This window comes from Coturnix japonica, chromosome 1 (assembly GCF_054131305.1).
Source record: "Coturnix japonica strain WE chromosome 1, WE-NBRP24, whole genome shotgun sequence".
Classification (NCBI taxonomy): domain Eukaryota; kingdom Metazoa; phylum Chordata; class Aves; order Galliformes; family Phasianidae; genus Coturnix; species Coturnix japonica.
The window spans coordinates 56,741,645-56,763,600 of record NC_140663.1 but is presented as its reverse complement, the minus strand read 5'-3'; the positions used below and the strand labels follow the sequence as shown (position 1 = coordinate 56,763,600).

Below are 21,956 nucleotides of genomic sequence, written 5' to 3'. Positions count from 1 at the left end.
GGGGTTGAGGGGGGGGTTGGGGGGGAGAAGACAGATTACTTGGTGCCGTGATAATGAGGGGAAAGAATAACAGTTGGAAAGCATTAAACGAGAGGTGGCATTGTCCGGGTTGATGGAGTTTTTGTCTCTCCCTCGCTCTCTCTTTCCCTCCCACATGCGCAGGCACACACACACACACACACACACACACACACACACACACACACCGCACTCTCTCCGTGGCACTGGCCCTTGGGAGTCTGCTCCAGCTCAGCCAAGATCAGCTTTAAAATACATATATATGTATGTACACACACATATATACACACATATATACATAGAGCTATCAGACCTGGCTTAAAGGTTTAGACAAAATTGGACAATTTAAAAATAGAGGATACTGGGGCTCATAAATGAGCCGATTATAATTCGTATTTCCCACAGTACTCCTAAGGAAATGAGGACAAGCTGCCACCTTCATGAGGGTTGGCAGCAAGGAGGGGATCCGGGCGCCCAGGTAAGCATCTCACAGTGCTGGTGGCTGTGCGGCTGTGGGTCCGGGTGCTGTGTGCTGTGTGTGGGTGTGTGAGCGCCAAGTGGGCTCGATTAGCTGCAATGGGCAGGCAATTTCTGCAGAGAACATTTACAATTTTCTTTCAATATGACAGGATTAGTTGCTGTTGAAGGCTCTCCTCCAATAAGATCAGCACTGCTCTCTGATTTGGTGGCTTTGCTGAATAGAAATTACTGATTCTTGTTATCTTTCAACACACTCTTCTTCTTCAGACACTCCCCTCTTCCTCATCAGAAGTCTTTATCTACAATTTGCACATCTGAACTGATTTTTTTTGTTACCTCTTCCCCATTTTTTTCAGCTCAAAACTCCCCCACTTTGTTTATTATTATTATTATTATTATCTTTTATTTTATTTTATTATATTATATTTTATTTTATTTTATTTTGCCATTCTGTTATGGCTCTAAGTCTCAGTTGATATATGGGAGGAAAAAGAGATCTGGGTTTTAGATTATTTCAGTCACCGGAGTCTCTGTGCACTGTGGGGAAAATGTACCAAATCCAGATTAGTTTTTCAAACTGATTATTGTGCTGAAATATTCATGGGATGCTGCTTCCCCAGAACAATGACAAAACAATTAGGAGAAAGAGACACATTCTGTGAACAGCACTTAATTCTCCTTGGATGTATGTAAAGCACTCCCTTTTAATTAATAGTCATTAGGCTGCAAAGTATTTACTTTGCTTAAGGGAACTTGTAGGTTCCATGGAAGTAATCTAGATCTAAACATCTTCAGGTTTATTTCCTTTGTTCTGGACCAGAATGCATTTGTGGGCTGGGATTGTGGATTTCTTCCCTAATATTCAGGGCTGCTGGAGTGGCAAACAGAGGAAGGGAGTTCATCTGATCTATAGTATGAAGGCTGAGGGGACGGAGGTGCAGAACAAACAGGAAAGAAGGGAGCACTCTATGAAGGTGACCCCAGTTTCTGCCTGAGTGCTGCATGCACTGCCTTTCTCACCCAGCTCTCTTCTTGAAGGACCACTGGATACATTGCCCACTAACTCCTCTCCAACCTCCCCCTTCGCTTTGAAGAAGTTATTTCTTGTAATGGGTTTGCTCTGAGCAGAGAAACTGCCTAGAGTACTTGCAGATATTAAGCTGTTCCTGGATAGATCTCACCATTGGTTTTACCCTCCAAAAGGGAGGTGTACGTTCAGGATACCAGGATTCTGAAATTCTCTGCTGGGCCCCGTGCATCTCCTGCCCTTGGTGATAGGACTCACCCACAGGCAGGGAGCTCTGAGATTTGAAGGCACTCATGTTTCAGTGTTATACAAGTCTGTTTTTCTTTACCTGAGAGTACTTTCACAAGGTGTAATTGTTGGATCAACTGTAACTCTTCAAGAGCATCAGGTTAGTTGGCCTGAGAGCCTTTTCATTTGTTTGTTTGTTTTCTTGGACATGCAGGACATTTTGCCTAGCTTTCACAGCAGATTTAATAGATAGCTGTCTGGCCATCTCAGGTGAATTGCCAGAAAAGGAAATCTGATTTGACTCTGGAAAGTCTGAAGTAAGCTGTGGGCATGCTGTGGCCGTGTGTGGCTGCTCCTCTGGGACAGAGAACAGCCACCCCAAAGCCAACCCTCCCACGAAGATCAAGACCTTGGCACTTGAATGAATATTTTAACATTCATTAATCAAGATCATCAGTAGCTTTAAAAGGGACTATGCCTGCCCCCTCTTCCCCTTATTATTATTGTTATTATTGTTTTTCCCTCCCAGGAATGTTGTGGAGTGTTTGATTGAGCACACTGATTTCCAGAGATTTAATTAGAGCTCAGTAACATCCTGCATGGGTCAGCCCTTCCCAAAATGAGGAGGAGGGAGGGTGCAACATCACTAGGCAGCAGCACAAGCACCCTGGCAGCACCCTTTGGGGACATCCCTCCCTTGGCAAGAAAGGAGCCAAAGTCTCGGCCCTTCTCGTCTCCAGCAGCTCGCTGCTTCCCACTGCGCAGCCAGGCAGGAGGCGGCTGTGGCTCGGCGCGGCTCTACTCGGCTGCAGGGGGCTCCCCAGTGCCGTGCTGCTCGGCACCGTATGGGCTCTCGACTGCAGAACTGCAGGGCATTCCCCCCACGCAAGACTTCCACGCAGAGAAGCATCTCCCTTACCCATACGTATTCCCGCACTGTGATTTCCCAAGGAAAGAAGAGGTCGATAATGGAAAGCCTACAATAGCCCCCTCCCTTGCCTTGTCTACAGCCCGCCCGGGGAGAAGAGAGATTTCAGCTTTCCTGGAAAAGCGCTGTGTGCGCAGAGCTGCATCCCTGTGTCCGCAGAACCGTGCTCGTAATCAGTCTCAGCCACTACAACTTGATGGCACCCGGCATCTCCGTGGTAAGCAGAGCCTTTTGTGTTTGACAGAGACTCTGTTATTAGCAGCTCTTGTCTTTAAAGACCTACGTGTTAGTCACACCTCCTAAGGGGGAAAAGATGTTGCTCCTAAGCTGAAGACATTTAAAATGCACACCCCACCCCATTTATGTTCATCTACAGTGGGCTAAGCATCTGTGTAGGAAAGTCCATTAGGAAAATCACAGAACAAACCACAAGCTCACAAGAAAAAAATAAATAAAAATGCATGAGAGTGATAATATTTACCAATGATGATTTTCACCTCTTGCAGAGGAATTGATAGATGCTCCAGGGGAAAGGAAGCTGAGATAACAACTTTCATAGAGGAGGTTTCCAAAAGAAATAATTTCCATATCCAGTGCTGCCAAGAGATCTGTAGTGAGACAGCCACAGTCTGTTTCCTGCCTTTATCTTCACATCTCCCAGATATTTCCTTGCCTCTGGCACAGAGCTATCCTGCTGAGTGTTTTATAGCTTGGGTGGTCAAAGGGTAGACAGAGAGGAGGGGTGTCCCTGTGGACCATTTCCATGGTGAGCTTTTCTATTATGCTCAGGGTTGTGGTACCTCTTCTTTTCAACCCTCACATGAACCCACAGTCAATAGAAACATCTGCAGGGATAAAGGTCCCCTCAAGGGCTAGTGAAATTACCAATGGACATGGAATAAAATGTCAAGACAAAAGTCCTCCCAGCTCTCTAACAACATGGAGTCTCTTCCTAAGCAACCTCAATTCCTACTTCATCCCCTTTCTGGAGGGTTGGATAAGGGGTTATGAGGGAAGGGCAGGCCCCAGAAGAAAGTTCTGGCTTCCTTTTCGGTCTTTTGAGGAATTCACATCCATCTGGTACAGGAGCAAAGGAAAGCATCCCTCCTGCTATCTTCCTTTCCATTCCAGCACCATGTGTATTCAGGAAGCTTCTCTCCTTCTAGATTTTGAACTTGTTTTAAGCCCATGGGATTGGGAAGACAAATTAGAAGCCTTTCTTGGAGATTTCTGAAAATGAGAATTTGCCCTAAAGTTAGTAAAGGTGAAAAGCAAGAGCTGGGGACGCAGGGCTCACCTAGCAGAGCTGGGCACATCACTCCTGACATGCCAGCCCTGAAAATGCTGTCCCAAACCCTGCCCCTTGGGCCCCCACTGTGCTGAGAGGATCTGTCACACTCTTCCACTGATATTTAGTCCTCTCTGGGGCTTTTGCACACATTTACCTTCAGTATTACACCAGACAGATGATTTTAATGATTTTGCACATGAGGGAGGCAAGCATTTGACAGATGACAGAAAAATACCTGAGTGAATGAGACAATGAACCAGAAAACAATACTAACAGTATGAAACACAGAGTAAAAAGAGAAGAAGTAACAAATACAAACCAAGACAACAGCAAACAAGGCTCCATGCAAATAAATCATTAATAGCCATTTACCAGTGGATATTACATGATTAAATAAATAAATAAATAAAGGATGGTCAAACCTTTAACAGAAAAGGACATATAATCACTCAACTGTGCCCAGGGTAGTGTGTTCTTAAGAGCAATATGAAGCACAGAATCTGATGAGGGAAACTGGCACTGAAATACTGACATATCTCAGCTTCCAGTTTGCTAGTGCTAGGGATAAAGGAACTTCTTGATTTCTCCTTCCCTGGACAAATCTCTGAGCCGTCCAACAGAGACAGCAAAGACAAGCATTGTTTTTACTTGTTGGCAACATTAGGCACTGTCATACCCACAAAAACTACCTAACTTTTATTTCCCTATACTCTAAATGAATATGGGGTCTTCTGGGTCCCTTTGAGCCTAAAAGCTAGACATAATAAAATTATTTAAAACAGACCACTCTGATGAAATTGAAACTCCCAGCAGGCTGAGATGAGGATCAGTCTAATGTTCAAAGCCAAACTGATCTCCTCTTGTGCAGAGCAGATATGTCGTGAACTGAAAAATCAAACCTGTTTTATTAAGGATAAACATAGTAGCTGGAAGAACATCCCGCTAGGCACTGTAAAGCTGAGTAGGCATTTTTAATGCAAACATGCACATAGTTCATCTACCAATAAAGCCCCAGAAAATGCAGATCTGCTGTGTAGTAAGACTTCTGTGTGTAGGACTAATTGTTATTAGCAAATGTTGCAGGGTTCCATGTGAGTGAGCAACTATAGAGTGAGACAGATCTGAAATCTGTTTCAGAGAAATCTACAAAATATATTTGCTGATAACCTTTGTAGTCTTTGTCCGGTCTTGGAAAGACATCTACTAAAAATGAAGGGTCCCGGTTGAGCATATGTTCACTGCTGACAGAAATACATCTGAGTGCTGACCGAAGTGTGACTTTCAGGAGAAAGCAAAGAAGAAAGTACATGAGGTGTATGATCTTGATTTATGTGATCTAGGTATTAAAAAAATTGAAAGAAAAAAAAAAAAAAAAAGAAAAAGAAGGAAACAAGCATCTGTACCATAATGTTTATACAAGGATATGTATTATAACTGTGACTTAAGGCTCTAAAAAGGCCAAGAGTTTAATTAAATTTTCTACAATGTGTTTCTCTCTCTGTGTAGGGGGGTTCTATTGCAGAAAAGTTTTTTGCAAGGTTGCACATAGAAGAAAATAACATCCTTGACACAAATCTCTGGGAATTTTAGCTTGAATTGCCACTAATCTAGAAAAAAATAAAACAAAATAAAGCAGATTGAGCCTCCGGAGGAGCGCGGAGCAGCCCCATGCAGCACCCTGGAGAGCAGCCGGCCCGCCTCTGGATGCCTTCTGTTGTTTGTGTCTGTGCCTGCTGATGTGCTTGTATGCTTGTTAGTGTGCCTGTGAGTTCACACACACACACATCTGTGAGCATAAGCTGTTGCTCGTATGCCTGCTCGCAGCTGTTCAGGTAAATGCAAACCAGTAATCAACTGCACATCTGGTGCGTTGTTCTTTGTGAGGCCACGTCTTTTGTTATTAATGCATCCCTTGGAAGGTGACTGTTTGCAGCAAGCCAGAGAGGGCTGCTTCTGTGCACTGCATAAACCCATTTGCCAGAGTCAGTGGCTTGAAATGAGGAAGATTTCATAGTGTCCTTTAAAAGTGTAAGGGAAGCTTGAACACGCCCTGAAGAACAGAGTAATATGAAACTCAGGATTATGAAAACATAATTTCCACCTAGGCTTCAAGCAAATGGTTATGTTATTACAAAAATGTCTGTGGAATTTTTCTGTACAGATTCTCAGCCACTAGAAACCTACTCACTTCACTCCCATTATACATGGGGCTAAAGTCTGGTCATAGGAAGGCAGATGTTAGGCAAATAATGTGCTTCTTTTCATTTTAATTACCTAGGAAATGACTGGGGGCATTTCAAATGTCAGTTTTTCTCAGGGAAGCTAGAACCTTGTCAGAGCTCCAGGGGCTCCAGAGGAGCATCAAGGAATGCTGGATTAGTGGAGAGATTTAAAGAGGGCCACCATTCTGAGAGAAAAGTTTTGACATGAATATTATTTTATGAAGAGGTTCATGAATGCATCTTCATCAGGTATGGAGCCAAGGGCTCTGGGTGCTCTTTAGGCACTTCAAGCACATGAACCATAAACTCCTTCAGGGTATCTCTCTAGGCACTTCCCCTAGGTACTGGCAGTTCTGCCATAAAACTTGTTCAAAGTCACTCTAGTACTGATACTTCTCACCTCAACACACATACATAGTGCATGACTGTATTCCAAAGCATAGGAATCTTGATACAGAACTGCTAAATTGCATTCCCTCTATATATGTGTGTGTGTACGTGTATAAATCTCTCTACTTCTGTAGGCAACTTGAATCAATCCTGACAGAAAACTAAAACAGGATAATGAATACAATCCTTCTGGGGGTGCAGGAGTTTCAGCCCACACTCTGTGTTCCCAATGACAGTTTTGCCTTGGGATGCTCATTTTCTCCAACTTTTCACTCCTGAAACTGTTCTACTTTGTGTCTTACTGGAGCAGTGACTGTTACAGGAGAAGAACTTGAAACTTCATCACTGAGTGATGTGTCATGTCTCAGAGGGTCAGCTGGACATTTCTGCATCACATTCCATTGTTCTCTGTAGATGTGGCTCTAGAAATACATCTCGAATTTGTTTCATTTGCTCTTCAAACTGAGTTTCATAGTTGTTGTCTCTACAATGTTTACTTCTGCTTTACATTTGGAATTTCTTTTGAAGTCTTTGGTGTTATTCACACTCATAGAAGTAGAGAAGTAAAGAATTCCCAATCTGTAGACTGGCAATAATGGCCAGAATTAAGTATTTCCATAGAAATAGCAAAGTAGTTGCTCCCATAAGTGTGAAATTATCTACTTCCTCCCTGAAGTCTCCTTCTAAATAGAGAACTACAGATGCATGTTCTCCTACATGGTTTTTCTTATCTCTTCTACTATTTATCTTAGCATTAATTACTACAACTTAGAATATTGCTGGCATGCCTAGAAATGTCCTGTTCTTCCTTGTACCTTATGGAATTTTTCAGTTTCAAGGTCACCCTTGACCTGCGAATTACAGTGCAATTATGTCTTCTACAGTTCAATTAACTTTGTGAAAACTGTATTTTCTTTTATCAGTTTTGAAGCTGATACCTTTCAGTTCACCTCTGATGGCCTCCATCATACTTTTGTGTCTCAAGAGGCAAGAACAATTTTCCATCTACATATCGGGTTTATTCACTGGTTCTTTATTCATATTATTTCCTATGCATTTTCTCTCTAAAGCTAAGAACTCTCTCTCTCTCTCTCTCTTTTATTTTCTTTTTTTTTCTTTTTTTTTTTTTTTCCCCTCCAGTCTGCTTTGCTGAAGATCTCTGGTTCTGTGTGGATTATTATTATTATTATTATTATTATTATTATTATTATTATTATTATTATTATTATTATTATTATTATTATTATTATTATTTTTAATTAATGTATCATGGCAGCTATTTTTCCCTCTGATCCTCCTCTAGTTCTTCAACATCTTTCTCAAAATGAAGTCATTTCACAGCATGCATAATTCCAGATGAAATCGCACCACACAAATAGATGGCCTGTATTATGTTCTAATATAATTGCCTTATATTATTTTATAAATCAGTATAGACTTCACTGTTTAAGCTCCCGCTGCCTTTGCTCTACTGAACACTAATCACATCCTCACAAACCTGTCTGGAATTATATCCATGCCACTGATGTGTTTAGCTGAAAAACTTCAGCAAATCATTTTTTTCCAGCATCTACTGCCATGTATTTATCATCATCGAACTTCATTTACTGTGCTGCTGTTCAGCCACTGAGCTTATTAAATGCATTCACCTTTCCTTACCTTTTCTATTGCTTCCAGTCCAACATACAACCTCTTCTCTATTCACTAAACTGCTTTTGAGTCCCCTTTGTCAGGACTAATTTATAAACATTTTCATTCCTAATAGTTAAGTGCTGTATTCTAACTCATATTTCCTTTACTCTAGCATGTTATTCTTACTATTATTATTATTATTATTATTATTATTATTATTATTATTATTATTATTATCTGCTCATTTGTTGAAAACAAATAAGTAAATAAGTAAATAAATAAAGCCCTCCACCAAATGCAGTTACTCAGACATTCTTGCTTCTAGTATTTGAACTGAAGTTGTATTGATATTTATCATCTGTGTATCTACAGCTTCTCAATCTTTAAGAATAATAATGAGATCAGTAAGTTACTCTTACGTATTTTGCAACTCACAACTTTACTCTTTTTACTCTTACTCTTTTCTCTCTCTCTCTCTTTTTTTTTTTCCCCCTCTATTGTTTTATTTCTTTATCTTCATCATCATCACAGAAATTACATTCCTATGTGTCCTGGACATTTTTAATGAAAAATGAACACTATTCCTATTCTTTGGCTTAAAAATGCCTAAGAAACACAACACCTAGAAGCCATTATGTTTCCTTATATCTTTTTACTTTTTTTTTTTTTTTAAATTATTATTGCTTTTACCATCTGTAGGATGCTATAATGATAATGATAATGATAATTAGATGATATATAATGATAATAATGATAATGTTAGAAAATACAATGAAAATTTCAGATTCAGTTTGCCTTAGCAGATGAAGAATATAGAATGGCTGCTCCTAAAATAATGCCTCCTACTTAATTATGTTGGCCCAGAACATTGGAGGTGGGTTTGGACTGTATGGCAGTAGAGGCTGAACCTTCCTACTAATAACCCATTAAATGTTATTGCCATATGACAGATAATAGCAGAGGGGCAGTCTGACAAAATGGCATCTGGTATGGAAGTGAGTATGAAAAAATTGTAACTGAATTCCGCTGTGCAGAAAAAAAAATGGCACCCAGTGACATTTGTTGACATTTTTTGAACATCTGTGGAGACCAAGTAGTGGATTTGAGCACAGTGAGGTGGTGGGTAGCGTGTTCCAGAAGTGATGACAGTGATGTGAAAGACAAGCCATGTTCTGGACAACCAAGATTTTTATCAGCACCACATGCAGACTCTTGTTCATCCCTGGTAAATATGCTTAATAAATGGTGAAGACTATGTTGAAAAATGGTTTTTAGTAGCTGAGAAATTACTTTATTAAATAATGTTCTTGTGGTCTTTGTATCTGTTGTCATTTTCATGGGGGAAAAAAAAAAAAAAAAAAAAAAAAAAAAAAAAAAGTAGATATTACTTCCAGAGCAATCTATGTATTAACCTTCTGGCACTATTTGCATACCATACTTCTTGAAATTACTTATTTTAAAATTTCTGTGAAGTGACCTATTGGCTGAATTACTTTGCATGGAAAGGAATAAACTTTCTTGAGAAGGTATGACAATGGCTTCGTAGTTCAGGTCAGTGTTAGATCAAGCATAAGCAGACTCTCTAATATGCCTTTTAAATTAGAAGGGGCAAGGTCTCAGCTGAAATACTACATTACTGCAATGATTATTAACAGCAATGAATCTTATGTGTCCAAGAAAACTGAATAAGCTCTGGAGAACTCTAGAAATGTGTGTTTCAGGCTCACTTTTAATATTGTTTGGTGACTGAGCAAGAATATAGATCAAAACATGTGTTAATATTACACAGAGTTTTAGACCTTGATCTAATTGTGCCTTTCTCTTGTATGGACTTTTAGAGTGAGGAATAGCTAAAATCAACTTCTTCTAATACGTTCTTTCACCTTCTAAGTTATCAGTGTGGGATTCTGCTAGGTAAAGACAGTGCCCTTTCATAAAATAATGTTTTCTATCAGCAGTATCAAATTACCATAATTTATACACCTTTCTGATCTTTACTAAGAGCAATTTCTTACTGCACCATTTGTACAGCCTACAGAAAATGTAGTGGAACTTTACATAAGCCCTCAAAGGAGTAGCAAGTAAAGGGTATTTTTTGCTTATATGTTTGTTGTCTCTATGGAGGAAGAGAGACTCTTTGGGGACTCTTCAACTCCAATTTACCAAAGGCTGTGGGAGTATGGTGAGTTTCCTGCTGACTAGAATCTAGAAAATGTTATAGCCATCTACAAAACAGACATTAGAGAAGACCCAGGAAACTATCCATCTCTTAGCTTAATCTCAGTTCCTGGAAAAATTAGAGAAAGGACTTTCCTAGGGATTACTGAAAGTCAGTTAAAGAATAAGATCTTATCAGATGTAGTCAGCATGAGATAATCAAGATAAAGTCCTATCTTAGTTATCTGATCTCTTTCTTTGATAAGGTCACCTGATTGGAGGGTAAATGGAAGGCAGTAGATATAATTTTTCTGGATTTTAGTAAGGTCTTTGCTATCATCATCTACATGGTATCATTCTGGACAAATTGTCAAACTCTGCTGTGTCATGAGCTGGCCCAAATGCAGTGCTCAATATACTCTAGTTAATAGAACTACACCTCGCTGGCAGATGGTCTCTGTAATTTTTTTCCCAAGGCTCAAGTTTGTGGCCACTTTTCAGCAATGATTTGTATACAGGAATGTAATGAATAATCATCTACTTTGCTGATGGCAGTAAACTGGGAGATGCTGTTGATTCCTTGGATGAACAAAAGGCTTTGGAGGGGGATCCCTCCAAGACATATTAGAGTATTGGGCAATCATCAGTGACATGAGGTTCAACAAAGGAAAATACTGTGTACTGTAACTAGGACAGATCAATGACAGACCCAGCTACAAACTGTGATGAGTAGCTTAAGAGCAGCTCTGCAGAAAGGAATCTGGGGATGCTGGTGACAGTACGCTCAACATGAGTCAGCAGTGCATCGTGGCAAACAGAAGAGGGTAAACAGTATTTTGCGATGCATTAAACACAGCATAGCCAGCTGGTCAGAAGAGCTGATTATCCTACTATATTTAACATTACTACAGGCTCACCTTGAATACAGTTCTGGTCTCCACAACATGTAAAGGAGATTAAAATTCTTAAAAATGTACAGAGGATGGCACCAAAGTTGATAAAAGGGCTGGAAAGTACATTTTATGAGGAGAAGTTGAGGACATTTGGGTTGTCTGCTCTGGAAAAGAGAAGGCTGAGTGGTAACCTTGCTACACCATCCCTCTTCCTGAGGAAGGGGAGAAGAAAGTGTCAGACTCCTCTTGGTAATCAAAGACATGAAGGACAGCTGAGCCTCTGAAAGTCCAGAATGGACGTTAGGAAAAATTTCTTTACAGTGAGGATGGTTAAATTCTGGAAGAGGTTTTCTATAGCGGTGGTTGGTGTCTCAAAACTGTCCATGTTTAATAGATGTTTGGGCAATAACCTCAATAATAAGTTTTAATGTTTAGTTAGCTCTGATGGTCAGGCAATTGGACCAAAAGATTTCTGAAGTGCCCTTGCAATGGAACTATTCTATTTTAGGTGTTCTTTATAAAAACAGTCTTTTATCTGCACTACAATCAACAAAATATGTTGGAGAACTAAGACAAGACTCTCTTCAATGCCAGATAATAATAATAATAATAATAATAATAATAATAATAATAATAATAATAATAATAATAATAATAATAATAATGATGATAATAAAAACAACAACAACAATAATGGAAACTATGTATGTTCATATGCATATACATATGCATTTACAGAATTGACAGAACAGAAATTTACTTTTCATCATCCTAAACCATCTTCTGGACTTTTGAAGGATAAGCTGGAAGGTCTAATGCTACAAAACTCATTTTGTTACATATTATCTTGTAGAATTCATGGCTCTGAGTCTTTTTGTAGAAATCTAAGACATAAAATTCACAGAAGATTGCTCAGTCTTTGGGCAGCTGTAAATTTCATTAAAAACAAAACAAAACAAAACAAAAACTAACCAAACAACAACAACAACAATGAACAACAAACAGAGAGACACATTGTGCCTGATGGTTATTTGTATACCTCTAGATTAGGCTTCCTGCTATGAGCAGGAAAGTGTCTGAATTCACTTATTCCTCTGTGTTATTGTATATATGTTCATGTTTATATATTTATCAGAATCTAGCAAAAATGAAGTTATTATTAGACAGTGTTGTTCATCCAAAGTTGCTACCACTGGAGAAAACAAAGTTAAATAAAGGCTATCTTTCTCTTGGACAAAATATTTGAAGGTAAACCTCACTGAAGCCATTTGAGGAGAAAATAATAGTTTGTGACAGTTCATGACATAAGAACTATGTAGAAAGTCACAGTTAGATGTGTTCAGAAAGACCTGTGTAACTCTCATCTGTGAGACAACTGTGGGAATTAGAGCAGGCTAGAGAATGCCAATTTTGCTTGGTGAGTACTATGAGTGTTCCATCACTTATTTTTGTTTTGCATTGGAAAGGTGATGAAACTGTAGGTTTCTTATTTTGAGAGATCTATGACAGAACATCAACTGTGATTCTAAGAAATCAGCAGTTCAGGGGAAGGAGGAGGAAGGCTTTTCACTCTGATCAATAGTGATAAGGGAAATTAAGTTCTGAAAACCACCTACCTTGAAAATGCACACAAATAAACATGCTCTTCAATATGTATCCAGTGCACAATATATCCACTGAGTCTAAATAGTAGACATAGAAAAAAAATGGGGTGAAGAAATGAAAAATTGTAGTAATTCTTATTGTTATTGATCTTCAGTTGTATAAATCTGATGAATATATATAAATTATATATATATAAAAATTCTGATGCATATATGTATGAGTATATAAATGTAGATATTTTAGTACTCCCGACTTAAACACATTAGAAACTGATCCTCAGAATTGGAAATCTGATACCATAGCAAGCAAAATGGTAGATCAAGAAGTGGACATGAGATGAGATTTGTGTAAAAAGCATATGATCTGCTTAACCACAGCATCTCTATAGAAGATAAATATTTGCATTCACTAAACCATACAAATATTATCTGTTGCTTGGTCCCCTGCATGGTGTAATCAGAGTAATTACCACAATATGAAAATGCATTATCTTTGTTCTTGACTCCAAAGATATGGGTAATTAATACCCCAGAAAAGAAAGATCAAGAACAGTTGCTATTTTGACATAATTTGTTTCCAGGAGAAAGAAAATACTCATTAGCTTAAACTGAAAGTGAAGTGTTTGCTCTCCTTAATTTTATCGTGATCAGCTAAATGACATTGTTTCAGCTTCTTTGGTCCTGAGGTCACAGAGCATGTTAAATAATCTCATTTGAAGGTCCAGTTCCTCTTACATTGCATGATGAACCTAAGCGGTTTTTTGGTTTTTTTTGTTTTGTTTGTTTGTTTTTGTTGTTTTTTGGTTGTTTGTTTTTTTTTTTTGGTTAGTTGGTTTTTGGGTTTTTTTGGTAATTAATCAATTTTTTGTTGCCTGAACAATTTCCACTTTTTTATCTGTTAGAATATCTCTTCTCCCAATGCAATGAGTTTGAATGACCCTTTTGCTGAGTAGTACTTTTTTCTGGGTAGCCTTTATTTAGGCACAACATCCATGATATGAGGACATCTCTAATCAAACACATCAACCAAGATAACTTTGTCAAAGACGTTGTTAGAGTCTCTAGTTCCTCATGCTTCTCTGGATCTATGCGCCTAGAAGATATATTCTCAAAAGTAGCTTCAAGAATGGTTTTAAAGAACCGTGCTACAGTGAATTTATCCTGTTTCAGTTCAATAACAGATAGCTGTTATTTGCATCTCCACTGTACTGGATGTGGAAACCAGGTGAGTAATATTTGTTCCTAACTTTAATCCACTAGGCCATAAAACTTCTCAAAATAGCAAGCACATTTGCTCTGGGAACCATGGTCAACAGGCAGATGACTGGTGCTGTAGCTAATGACTGTACTATGTCCTTGACCTTGTTAATGCTGAGTGTACTGCCTTTTACCACTGCTAGACAAGCCATGCAATGCTTAGACAAGAACTACAAGGCAATTCAGAATCAAAACCTCTAACTACTGATACACTGAGAAAGGATATCATTCCCACAAACAATGCTGAAAGAAAGTGGTAATTCTGGGAATAGCAGCACAACACATAGCAGTAATTGCAGTGATAAGGCACTCTGTACTTCTATGTGAGTATTTGGGGGGCAGAGGCAGAGCTCACCACTGCTTTCCAACAGAGAAAGCCTATTTGTGAACATGTTCAGACCTATTCAGTCTGCTTTTCTTGTTGTATAATTACTGTTTACCTCCCTGAGTTACATCCTCTTTAATAGGCAGTATCATTACAATGGCTTTCTCTCATATACAGTGAAAGACAGCAAGAAACAATCACCCATTGTTTTTATTAGGATTAGTTCAGCTCTGGGAGAGCAGCAACACAGCTATAGTTATGTTCTCTGCCAGTTCTATTTATACACTATCAAACAGAACACTTTCCCTTGTAGCTTGTCTTCTTTCCATGTATTACTGAATGCCTAATGCCTAGTGTCTAGACAATAAGATCCTAGTACAAAAGTTTTTGACCTTTTGCATTTTATATATTCTAAATAAATAACCAAATAAAAATCCTAATGGAACTGCAAATATAAGACTAGTGAGAACAGATTAGTTCTTCATAGCCCTAATTTCTGAACTCTTTATAAAGAGTATCTCCAAAGTATCTCCAGGGGGCTGTGGACCAGCAGCTGGAAAACAGAGGAAAGAAGATGATTTTTCTGTACCTTAATTCTATAGTCAAGAAAATTTTGGATATAAACCAAACAGGAGAATTTTGAATCTGAGAAGACTGTTCTGGTTGCATGTACATAAGATTACTGTTGCAGAACATATCTTGGAGAAGAGAACAGATGCAGTCTGACATGCAACTAAAAGGGAGAGAAACACTATTTTAGTAATAAGAGCTTTTTTAAGATGTCAGGAGCGAATCTTGATGTCTCAAGGTAGACAGTGAACAGTAGCACAATATATACAATTATTTTTCTTATTAAAGGGTAAAAGGAGCCCTTCAGGACTCAGAATTTTAAGAAAAAGTCTGGTCTACATTATGGCACTTCCTAAGAAAGATAAAGCACGTATTTCTCCCAGCTGTACATGTAAGATTTTAAATATTTGAAAAAACTACACTTGATTAATGTAGCATATAGTAATTCATATATATATATATATATATATATACATATATATATATATATATATATAATTATTTTTTTTTTCCCCAGATTTATGGATCTCAAGAGGATAATAGCAACCCAGAAATAATTCAGTGATTGTCTCACCCTCAGAAGATGCCTTTTTGTCATAGTGGAATAGATTTGTGAAAAAGACATGTTCATATTTTAGCAAATGTTGTATATATAAAAGTATCACTTGCATTTGTTTTTCAGAAAGAGTTGACACTGGAAGATTAAGTATGACTGCACCTCAGTGGAAACTAAAAAGAGCAAATGGACAAACTGAAGGGTCTTTGGGTAAAATTGTTGGAGGATCTGTTTGTGCATGCATGTATAACTTAAGGTGTCTGCATGAGGAAGGAGAGATTGATCTATCATCCATTCCATTTTAATCTAATATCATCCATTCTATTTTAATCTAATAGTAAATGTATTTTATGTCTTAAGGTCTTCTACACACTACTTTTTCTGAATTGCTTTCAACATTTCAACAGATGATTCTAAAGTTGGACCTTGTCTGAAACTGCCTTTTGAATTTCAAAAGAATGGTAAAATATCTATGGGACAGCAGTGCAGACTACTAACTTCCTTGTTCAGGTGAAAGGAAGAAGTATCTAGGGCACACAGTGACTGGAATGCTGTCATGGCAGTAGGATACTTTCTCTGGCTCTTACAAACATGTTCTTGCTGTTCAAATATTCAGCTTGGCATACTAGATATTTCTAGGTTAAGTTTTCTTTGTGTAATATCTAATTCAGATACTATAGCAACTCGGATGAGTGAAGAGGAAAGACAAAAATGTATTCCTAATAGGAATACCTCTTCAACTGCCAGCCAGGTCTTCCCTTCTCATCTTCTAAGAAGACTCAGAAAGCATTAAGAAAGTCCATTCTTACCTAGTATGATGCTCTTACTCACTGGAACAAGTATGGATTTGGGTAGTGCTTAATTGCATCTAATGAAAATTAGTTATTTTCTTGCATCTTTCTAAAATACAAAAGATATAGTTTCTTACAGTGAGGGAAAAACACGAAAGATGAGTAACTGAAGAGGAAAGTGGTTTCCATATCTGATGTATCATCTTTACTTTCATTTGTGGTAGAGCTGAAAGTATACTATTTAATAGAGCTTCATGACCTACTACCTTCATCCTTTGTGTTAGCAAGTGTTTTGAAAATGCTGAAGTGTAAACAGTCATTTATTAGGTCCAGAAGTCAACCCTTAGAAAAGAAAATATATCAGTCAATCAGGCAAAAGTTCTGCTGGAGAACTGCTGTTTCCAATAGCATATTCTTGATGGATTAACTGCTGCTGGCATTGGTGAATGGGTACAAAGACCTTCTGGGAAGCATGGTAACACCCAGACTCTCAGAGCATCTGCAGGCCATGAAACAGATATAACAGTTTCTATTTGGAAGTTAATGGTTCCAGCTAGTATACACCTAAAATCTTTGCTTGACAAAACTGTATCAACAGCTATCATTTCAATGACAGTACATCTTACATCAGTTCAGAAAACTTTGCTTTTGCTTATGCTGACCAAAAGCATGAGGGAGGTTTCTTGAACACAGCAACCACAGTCATGACTGGATCAGGGAAACCTTTTGTGACCTTTTCCCTAGGAAAAATGTGCTTTAATTTCAGGGAGCCAGAGGGGTCTTAAATGGTATTTACTTCACTTAATTAGGTATACCAGTAGAAAATTTCATGACACCTCATGAGGAAGCAATAGGAGGGAATTTGAAAACTGTTTGTTGTTTAAGAGGAATAAAGATGCTGTTTGTACCCACTGTGCCTTCTTAATTAATCCTGACATGAGCACACATAACTGTGATTAGGTTGCACTAGAACTAACTGTTCCATAATGTTACAAAAGTTTCCTGGGAATTCCAGAAAATACACTAACATATTACCCAAAATGCAACAGGTTAAAGGGCAGCTCCTTTGTAAATAAACTTACTGAGAACAAAAGTAGTGGAGAATGATTTTTATTTTTTTTTAATTATTTCTAATATCTTAGATTCTTATCTCCCAAAGGAATAATTTGTTTGAGATAGCTACTGAATATTCCCAAAGTCTTGCTGAGAATGAGGATAATGCCTCTGAAGTTTGTATCAAAGGGTATATCAAATTAAGAAGCACATATCCATATGTCTGAGGAAATGTTTTGGGTCAGTTTATTATAAAACTTTGAAACAAAATACAGAAGTTTTATTATCAAGGAATGAAGACAAATATATGCAGCTTGATTTCTCTGCTAATTACATTGGTTTTCTCTAGGAAACTCCACTTATTTCAAAGAAATTCTTTTCAATTATAACTAATACAAATGAAGGAAGAATCACAGTTTTCTTTCTGACAAGACTGTAATAAGTGCTGAATACTTGCCATACAAAATATTTTATCTCTGTTCAAATTCCTAGGACATACTTTGTTCCATTTTAGATTCTCCTTAATTGCATCCACTGTTACTTTGATTTTCAAGAACGTTCTTGCCAAACTTAACCATTTTATGCAGGTTCACAAAAATAATATCTAGCATCCAGTATTGTATAATGAAATTTTATATTTAACCTCCTGAAAATTCTTTCACATTGCATTTTCATAAGGAGAGATGAAATCTCACTCATGTTCAAAACATGCCCAGATATGAAACTAAAAGGAAAAGGCATTCTGTACAGAGACAGAGAAAAAACAGTGATTTTAAATGCTCAAAAATTAATATGAATTTTTTTCTTGTTTGTTATTGTTGTTTGTTTTCTTTTATTTTGAATGTAAAAGAAAAAAAATACAATACAGCAGCAATGTCAGATCTGCAACACACTTTTGTGACTTGTGGTCCTAAGGTCAAATCCTGGCTAAGTTAATGAGAACTTTGAAAGTGTCATTGATTTATATCAATACCTTTGGTTAGGTTCTTGTCCACAGTCATGGAAAAGACACTTCATTTCTATGTTTCGCGGTAAGATTAACTTTTATTCTGTTTCCAAACAGAGGAAATAGATTTTCTTTCAAACTAAGGTGATCTCAGTAGTTTTTTTGTTCCTTTGTTTTGTATAAATATATTTTGGAATATAACAAAAACAATTTGTTTCTAATCTCACAGAACATCATTTGGAGGACTAAACATTTATAAAAGTTTTTCAATATCAACGTTTTTAGTCTTATTTGTTCAGTGTAATGTCTCAATCTGTACTTCAGATTTCCAGAGAAACTTTCTAAAGGAAAATAATTTCTTGTAAATCTGGGTGTAATATGATAAAAACTGATCAATAGTATTCATTTTATTGAAGTTACTCCTGGATCTCTCTAGGAAGCAGACTGCAACTGCCTATTAGTTGCAGCACTCATCAAGTAGTTTCTATCAGTAAATTCATATATGACATCATCATACATAGCTGTATTTTTTAATAGAATCACAGAATCATCAGGATTAGAAAGACCTTCAGTCCAACCATCCACCTATCACCATTATTTCCCACTAAACAGTGTCTATCAGTACAACATCTAAATGTTTCTAGAACACCTCCAGGGATGTTGAATCCATCACCTTCCCAGGCAGCCTATTCCAGCACCTGACCACTGTTTCAGAGATGAAGATCTTCCTAAGGTTAAGCCTGAATCTCTTCTGGTACAACTAGAGGCCATTCCCTTTAGTCCTATTGCTAGTTTCATGGGAGAGGAGGCCAACCCCTCACCTCACCACAACCTCCCTTCAGGTAGCTGTAGAGAGTGATAAGGTCTTCCCTGAGCATCCTCTTCTTCAGATTAATCCCAGTTCCCTCAGCTGCTCCCCATAAGGCTTGTACTCCAGACCCCTCACCAGCTTCACCACCCTTCTATGGACATGCACCAGGGCCTCAGTGTCTTTCCACAGTAGTGAAGGGCCAGTATTTGAGGCGTGGCCCTAAATACAGAGGGGTGATCACTTCCCTTCACCTGCTGGCGACACTATTTGTTATGCTAGCCAGGATGCCATTGGCCTTCATGGTCACCTGGGCACACTGCTGGCTCATGTTCTGTCAAGCACTGACCAACACCCCCAGGACCATTTCCTGTATACAATCTTCCATCCACTCTGCTTCAAAACTAGCATTACCTGAGGTTGTTGTGGCCAAAGCTCAGGACCCAGCACTTAGTCTTGCTAAACATCAGCCTCTGATCTTAGTCCAGCTATCCAGACTTCCCAGATCCCAGGCAGACTGATACTTTCTCCTGACTTTTTGTCATCTGCAAACTTGCTGAGGATGCACTCAATACCCTAATCCAGATAATCAGTAAAGATATTGAACAAGACAGGCTCCATTGTTGACCCCTGGAAACATCACTTGTGACCAGTCACTGTCTAGATTTAACTCCATTCACTATCATACTCTGGGCCCAGCCATCCAGACAGTTCTTTACACGGCAAAGAGTGTACCTGTCTAAGCCATGGACTGCCAGGAGAATGCTGTGGGAAGCAGTGTCAAAGACTTTGCTGAAGTGTAGATGGACTACATCAGCACCTTTAATCCACAACTTTCATATAAATCCCAATGATTTTCCTGAGGATAAATGGCTGTCACCATCAATATAGAAAAAATAGAAACATATTATTACCTCAAGGATATATTGTATAAAAAGCAAGCTCTTGAGAGTGACTTTTGAGAGGCTAGAAGAATGCTGTCAAAAAGCATAAAGTTGGATAATGCCCATAATTCTGAAGGAACAGGAGTCTGTATGACTGTTGGGTTGGAGAAGTCACATGCTAGAAGGAGCATCTCTCTGTTACTAGAACAGTCTTCTATAGTGTTGCTGATGAAAGGAACTGAGACCATGGGATTGCTGTCTTGCAGTTATTTTAAATCTCAGTTAAGAGATAAAAAGAAATGAAATATGAAGTAGGAATCCGTGTCAGAACACAAGATCTACTCATCCACAGTCTGTTCAACATTTGGTTCTAGAGCCAAATGTCTAGGCTCAGTGCCAGTGATCGAGTGTAGTGATTCATTATTATTAGTATGCCCAGGGTAAATGAAAGCTTACTACAGCTGTGCACATATTGATTGAAAGCTCAAGTTCTGCTGATGGAATGACTTGCTTCCAAGAGTTTTAAATCAGTCTGTAAAAGCTGGGATTCCTGGGGATATTACTAATACTCTGTTATAAATCTAAGGCCCATGCAGACATGTAACCATCTGTCCACTTGATGAAGCACAGAAGTTTTCAATAGAAACATCTAATCTAATACTGGTCCTGCCAATTCATATGTAATTTAAGTTCCAATAACTAATTGCAATGCATTGTACTATAAACTGAGCTATTTTCTTACTGGACCTGGTGGTCACTAATGCAGAGGAGAGTATTAGAGAGGTTAAGACTGTAAACAGCCTAGGCTGTAGTGACCATGCCTTGGTGGAGTTTGTGATCTTGAAGAATGTGGGCCTGGCAAAAAACAAAGCATGGAACCCTGTGCTTTAGGAGAGCAACCTTCCATCTGCTCAAGGAACTTCTGAGTGGGATCCCCTGGGAAACCGTCATTAAGGGTATCAGTACAGAACAGAGCTGGAAGCTCTCTAGGGACACCCTTCTGAGAACAAGTCAGAAGAGAAGGCAGGCAACCATTGGTGTCATACAAGGACCTGCAGCTTAAACTGAGGGAAAAGAGGGAAATGTGCAGAAAGTGGAAGCAGGGCTGTGTAGCCTGGGAGGAATACAGAGCTGTTGTCTGTGTGTATAGAGGTAGGATTAGGAAAGCCAAGGTGTACATGCAGCTAAACTTGGAGAGGGATGTGAAAGATAACAAAAAGGGGTTCTACACATACGTAGGCTGGAAAAGACAGGCCAAGGAGAATGTTCCCCCTCTGATGAAAGGTAATGGGGTGCTGGCTTCCTTCAGACATGGAAAAAGCTGAGGCACTCAATGAATGCTTTGCCTCAGTCTTCAAAGGTGGACAGGCTTCCCATGTCTGTGAAGACCATGAACCTCTAGGCGAGAGTGTGAGGAGTGTTTTTTGTCCCACTGTAACAATGCAACAAGTCTGAGTCCCCCTCATTATACTGAATGTCTCTAAGTCCATGGGGCCAGATGATATCTGTCCTATCTCTGAAAGAGAAGGCTGATGTTGTTGCCCAGCCACTCTCCATATATTTCAAAAATCATGGCTGTCTGGTGAAGTCCCCAGTGACCGGAAAAAGGGCAACATCACTCCCATTTTTAAGAAAGGGAGAAAGGAAGACCTGGGGAACTACAGGCTGGTGAGCCTTACCTGTGTGCCTAGGAAGATCATGGAGCAGATCTTCCTAGAAGCTATGTTAAGGTACATACAAGATAAAAAGGTGAGTCCAGACACCTTGGCTTCACCAAGGGCAGATCTTGCCTGACCAGTCTGGTGGCCTTCTACGATAGGGTGACAGCTTCAGTGGTCTGGGGAAAGGTGATGGATGTCATCTACTTGGACTCCTGCAAAGCTTTTGCCATGGTCC

At 38.7% G+C, this 21,956-nt stretch overlaps 2 protein-coding genes across 5 annotated transcripts in view; one reads left to right on the top strand and one right to left on the bottom strand.

Annotated features, from left to right (window-relative positions):
• Positions 1–608, bottom strand: part of CHRM2 (cholinergic receptor muscarinic 2) — a 101,459-nt gene extending 100,851 nt beyond the window's left edge. Inside the window, exon 1 of the mRNA XM_015866487.3 lies at positions 455–608. The gene's annotated coding sequence lies outside the window, so the exon portion shown is untranslated. The remainder of the gene's footprint in view (positions 1–454) is intronic.
• LOC107315796 (uncharacterized) lies at positions 85–18,301 on the top strand. 4 transcript variants are annotated; one of them, XR_014936275.1, is made up of 3 exons: positions 85–496; positions 2,764–2,898; positions 15,540–18,301. XR_014936275.1 is itself a non-coding variant. In XM_032445581.2 (3 exons), the coding sequence occupies exons 2-3, from the start codon at positions 2,373–2,375 to the stop codon at positions 15,560–15,562; spliced, it is 549 nt and encodes a 182-aa protein (XP_032301472.2). In that variant the 5' UTR covers positions 85–496; positions 2,283–2,372; the 3' UTR covers positions 15,563–18,301. The 4 variants fall into 4 exon arrangements, 3 of the variants coding, with proteins under 3 accessions (XP_032301472.2, XP_015722032.2, XP_015721999.2); XM_032445581.2 differs by having other exon boundaries at positions 2,283–2,898; XM_015866546.3 differs by lacking the exon at positions 15,540–18,301 and adding an exon at positions 5,479–7,046 and having other exon boundaries at positions 2,283–2,898.
• Positions 18,302–21,956: the final 3,655 nt, after the last annotated feature.

Bases quoted from the DNA above. Each gene is read 5' to 3' on its own strand.
- LOC107315796 (XM_015866513.3), top strand. From the start codon at position 2,373: ATGAGGAGGAGGGAGGGTGCAACATCACTAGGCAGCAGCACAAGCACC. The intron at 2,899-15,704 runs GTAAGCAGAGCC...TTTGTTTTTCAG, and splicing joins TGGCACCCGGCATCTCCGTG to AAAGAGTTGACACTGGAAGA.